This window comes from Penaeus japonicus, unplaced genomic scaffold (genome assembly GCF_977035675.1).
Source record: "Penaeus japonicus unplaced genomic scaffold, GWHDUDI00000001_assembly GWHDUDI00000005, whole genome shotgun sequence".
NCBI lineage: Eukaryota > Metazoa > Arthropoda > Malacostraca > Decapoda > Penaeidae > Penaeus > Penaeus japonicus.
The window spans coordinates 15,338,534-15,343,533 of record NW_028234407.1 but is presented as its reverse complement, the minus strand read 5'-3'; the positions used below and the strand labels follow the sequence as shown (position 1 = coordinate 15,343,533).

General features: G+C 38.1%; 1 protein-coding gene across 8 annotated transcripts in view; it reads left to right on the top strand.

Moving 5' to 3' along the window:
• The first annotated feature begins 3,018 nt into the window (after positions 1 to 3,018).
• LOC122265130 (uncharacterized) overlaps positions 3,019 to 5,000 on the top strand; it is a 9,703-nt gene continuing 7,721 nt past the window's right edge. For 2 of the 8 annotated variants that reach the window (XM_086537007.1, XM_043034277.2), the window contains exons 1-2: positions 3,043 to 3,431; positions 3,997 to 4,461. In XM_086537007.1, coding sequence (XP_086393133.1) covers positions 4,326 to 4,461 — 136 coding nt within the window. In that variant the 5' untranslated portion in view covers positions 3,043 to 3,431; positions 3,997 to 4,325. Of the gene's footprint in view, positions 3,432 to 3,993; positions 4,462 to 5,000 lie in introns of all 8 variants that reach the window. The other 6 variants (XM_043034328.2, XM_086537009.1, XM_086537010.1 and 3 more) reach the window with 6 other exon arrangements.

Genomic DNA, 5,000 nt, shown 5'->3' with positions numbered 1-5,000 from the left:
CTACATGACGTCCTTGAGCTAAACTTATGTGTAAACAGATGATGTAATATAATCTAGAGTATTGGGTTTGGAAAGTCATTATAGAATCCAAGTAGCTGGATGAACATGATGCCATGGTGTGGATTAGGAATATAAGTGTATTATCATGAAAGTGTATTATTATTACGAAATCATTTAAGTTTTTGGATGTACTATGTAATATGTTATTGCATAGTCTTTATCTTTGGTTTGTGAAACACTTGGAGAAAGTGTCTTTACTTGAGTTGACGGAGCGTTTGTGATTTAGCAGGGGGTGTTTTGGAGCACTGAGCATTACAAACGGCAGTCTTTTTTCAAAATTCATAAGAATAGCGAAATGATGGAACTTTTACAGTTGATAATGCAACATCATAACGATGAGGCCACTATTTTTTTGCTGGTGGAGTGGCATTGCTTATGAGAGCAAATCTTCTCTGATTTGTTTCACTATCTGCAGCGGCGTGGTGACTGATATGCACGTTGAAACTATGCATTGCTGTTGGAATTACCATCTTTCTGAGGCTTACTGCACAACTGGTAGAGGAGTTAGAAAATAGGGATAGAGCTGGATTCGCCTTGTGAATGCTAGCTACACCGCACTGCATTACGTTACTTTACAATAACAATTACACAAATACAACGTGTGAAAGAATAACAGAAATCATAACCGCAGTAAGATTTTCAATGATTGATAAATTGTTTTTCATAAGGTGTTATTATTTTCGTTTGTAATGTTACAAACATTGCGAATTCTTCTGTCACGGTCAGAGGAGTCAATGCACTGGTAGCGACGTCATTTCAATATTTAAAGAAACCGCGGAATGAGATAACTTTACAGACTTTATAGAATTAAATCAATTATCAAAGCACAGATAAAACATGGAAAACCGGTATAAACGAAGCACTATTGCCTCGGTATTCATTATCAGCACTGTTGGTGACGGAGGCGTCAAAATGCTGGTGGAAGCGCTACTGCTCTGGTGGAGGGTTACGGCAGTCCCGCTTCACACCTGAGGGCCACGCAGGTGTTACACGTGTAATATGCTGGTACGGATCGATGGAGCGTTTCCACAATTATCACTCAAACGATATCGCTATTTTTTTCTATACGGACGAACGCAAGGCATAGTAAACATAAAGATGTATCTTTTCATCGGCGATTCTAACAGCAAAGTGCTAAAACTAGAGATCAGTCGTGCAGTTCCCGTATTATCAAAAAACGAAAATATTCGATTAAATATGAAATAATCGGAAACATTAGTGAGTCAAGTCACCTGTCCACAGCGGTTCATCGGCCAGTGCATTAGTCATTCTCTTGTAGCCTTAGTGTGATCATCTCTGTTGTCATATGCTGAACGTGAAGGATACTGTAATCAAGTGCATTTGTTGTTAGTTTAAGCATGCATTGGATATATTCACGCATCTACTTGAAACTATGGCGATGAAGGCAGGCGAAAAAAGTGAACATGCCTGGGTCCGAGAATTATTCATATGAGATCTTACCTCTTACCGGAATGTCCTGAAAATTACATAGGCAAAAGAACACATTGGAAACTACAAATGTAACTTTCCTGAGTAATCACAAGTAATCTACTTGTGATGTATTATGAATACTCCTAACTAGTAACGACTGCCTTCTTGTGTTTTTCGCTTAAATGTGCATGCATATCTATACATAAGAATGGATTCTTGAATACAATGTTACATACATGTTGATGGTTACAGGCAGGATAGAAAAAGGGCATTTATGTAAAAGACTTTACAAGCAGTGGGCCTTTTATATGTGTCAACAGTCCGTGCTGGTTTTGCACATCGTGCTCCGTTATCAGTTGACGGTGATATGATTTCAATACAGAGCTACTCATATACACTTTTAAAGGTCAGAGAGCAAAAATAAACATCATTGTCTTTGTCACATTCATATTCAAACAAAACAACATCCCGCATAAAGTGTCCGGTGTCCCACAAACGGGATGTTGTGATCTTACGTCTTTCATGCCCTCAGCCAAGTCTATCTAATCTTTCTTCATTCAGACGATTCCCTTTTCTGGTCATCTGACTTGCATGTTTGCAATACATCAAGAGCGTTATAGGAAGTCTCAAGTGCATGTTTTAATCTTATATGCCATTTTTGTTAAAATGGTATGATTTATATTTGGCTGGCTATTAATTTTTCTTGTAACCTTTTTACTTCAATTCACTTCAATTTATCTATAAAATTAATTTGCATTGACATTTTTTTAGCTACTTACTTTTCTCTTCCGTCATCTCTCTCTCTCTCTCTCTCTCTCTCTCTCTCTCTCTCTCTCTCTTTCTCTCTCTCTCTCTCTCTCATTCCTCTGCCTATCCATGTGTATACACTGCATATGGTATGAATAACCTTTTCAATTAAAATTTCTCCTCTCTCTCTCTCTCTCTCTCTCTCTCTCTCTCTCTCTCTCTCTCTCTCTCTCTCTCTCTCTCTCTCTCTCTCTCTCTCTCTCTCTCCTCTCTCTCTCTCTCTTCTCTCTCTCTCTCTCTCTCTTCTCTCTCTCTCTCTCTTCTCTCTCTCTCTCTCTCTCTCTCTCTCTCTTCTCTCTCTCTCTCTCTCTCTCTCTCTCTCTCTCTCTCTCTCTCTCTCTCTCTCTCTCTCTCTCTCTCTCTCTCTCTCTCTCTCTCTCTCTCTCTCTTCTCTCTCTCTCTCTCTCTCTCTCTCTCTCTCTCTCTCTCTCTCTCTCTCTCTCTCTCTCTCTCTCTCTCTCTCTCTCTCTCTCTCTCTCTCTCTCTCTCTCTCTCTCTCTCTCTCTCTCTCTCTCTTTCTCTTCTCTCTCTCTTCTTTCTCTCTCTCTCTCTCTCTCTCTCTCTCTCTCTCTCTCTCTCTCTCTCTCTCTCTCTCTCTCTCTCTCTCTCTCTCTCTCTCTCTCTCTCTCTCCTACTCCCCCAAACTAAATATTTATATCTCCCTTTCTTAGATTTTCCCAGAGTACACTGCGCACGCGTGGGAGAGGCCATCTCGTTATCATACTAACATCCTTTCTGACTTCCACTGATAGACACAGTAACGATGTCGCCACAGTTCATAAAATTGCTGGTACCGGTGCAGAAATTCACATGGTACAATATTAGGGATTCTATGAGCGACGCGGAGAAAATACGAGCTACATTTCACAATCCGTTGTTATCAATACTCCTTAGATAAAAGTTCGGAAGTGATGGTGGTTTCCTGGACACGTCGAAAAAAGGAGATCAGAGTAACACATCGCTTCCCGAGTTACACGTCAGTCTTACTCTGTACTCTGTTGGTTGTGCTGCTTAACATTAGTTTGGTCCTGAAAATGAGACTGTTATTTAAGCTACAGATGATATTATATGTGAATATAAGGTGTTGAAATCATTATTGAGACTGTATGTATCGTACATACTGTATGTGCATTGTAAGTTTTATGCGATATTCGTCTACATTGTTTTAGCATTGAAAAGAAAGGAATACAATATTTTTTTTTTTTTTTTAAATAATTGTTTGGATTCACTAAAAAAATGTAAATGTAAAATACTTAAGGCAGAGACCAAGAGCAAAGAGTAGATTATTTAAAATTTAGACTTAAAAAACATTTTTGGCCATTGTTTCTTTTGAGTGTATTTTTGTATTATATTTGCCTTTTTTATCATTTATAATAAATCAATCAACATTACAAAATTATATTATCAGTGCAAGTCGTTGTTTTCTTCTTTATCCAGTTATGGATAACAGGGGATTAGTACTAGACTGACTGATTAGATATTCTAATCAGTACAAAATGTGCATGACATTTTTTACGAAATACATTACAAATACGCACATAGTGAAATCATTAACAGATACTCTCAGTTATGAATATTTGATTAAACCAAAATGTCGACCGGGTCCCACGCAATTCATATTCTCTAAACAAATGCATAACGAAAAGAGTTACTGTGAAAAAAAAAATAAAGTGCCCTCTTTCTCTGTTTATTTAGCAGAGCCTAGATAGACATTTACAACAGTTCTTCGCGACGTCTCTCATCAATCGCCTAGAAGATTCTAGAGCATCCAAAAAAGAAACACAAACATAACCTTTGTGAAGGGCCCTGGGTGTAAGAGGAGAGCGGATATCCTCGTCTTTTTACTTGCCTAATCGCCAGCGTGCTTGTCCCGACATCTGCTGGCTGTCATGAGAATCTGAGTCGAAAGCGTCGCCTCCATGAACACCTGCAAGCTCAGGTGAACAACTGTGCAAGGAAGAACCACACATGACCTCCCTCGGTAGTGATGCTACTCTGACCCGCTGACTTCGATATCACCAGCGACCATGGGCGGAGGGATGGGCGTGGGAGTGAAGGGCGGCTGGCGTGTCAACGTGTTTCTCTTCCTCCTGACGGCATCGCAGGCCGTCTTGCTGCCATGGGCGCCTCTCATCTTGCATGCAACCGGGATGAAGGCCAGGAGTAAGTATGATGACTTCCATGAAAAGTTGATTTACTTGTGATACTTTGATCTCTATTAGTACACCTATGACTATTTGAGAAAGACACATGTGACATTAATAACAACAAAGCCAGTGATGAGGATGATAATGATAGGAAAATAATTATAATCTTAATGATATTGGCAGTAATGATAGTGATGTGTATTTCAGTAACTGTTAGTATCAATGATAATTTCAGTGATAAATTCAACAGTAAAAAGGATAATGATTATGATGATAATGAAAAATTAATCATGGCAATAATGATAATCTTCATACTAAAAATGCTTCCAATTATGGTATTCATGTTGATGATGATATTAACAATAACAATGATAATGATGAAGATGATGGCAATGACAATAATAATAACGATATTAATTATATTGATAGTAATATTACTACTGATACAGATATCAGCAAAAATATAATGAAAATGATAACAGATGATAGTAACAATAAAAAACTATGGTAATAATAATGATAATTGTAGTGATAATAACTGTTGTGATACATAAC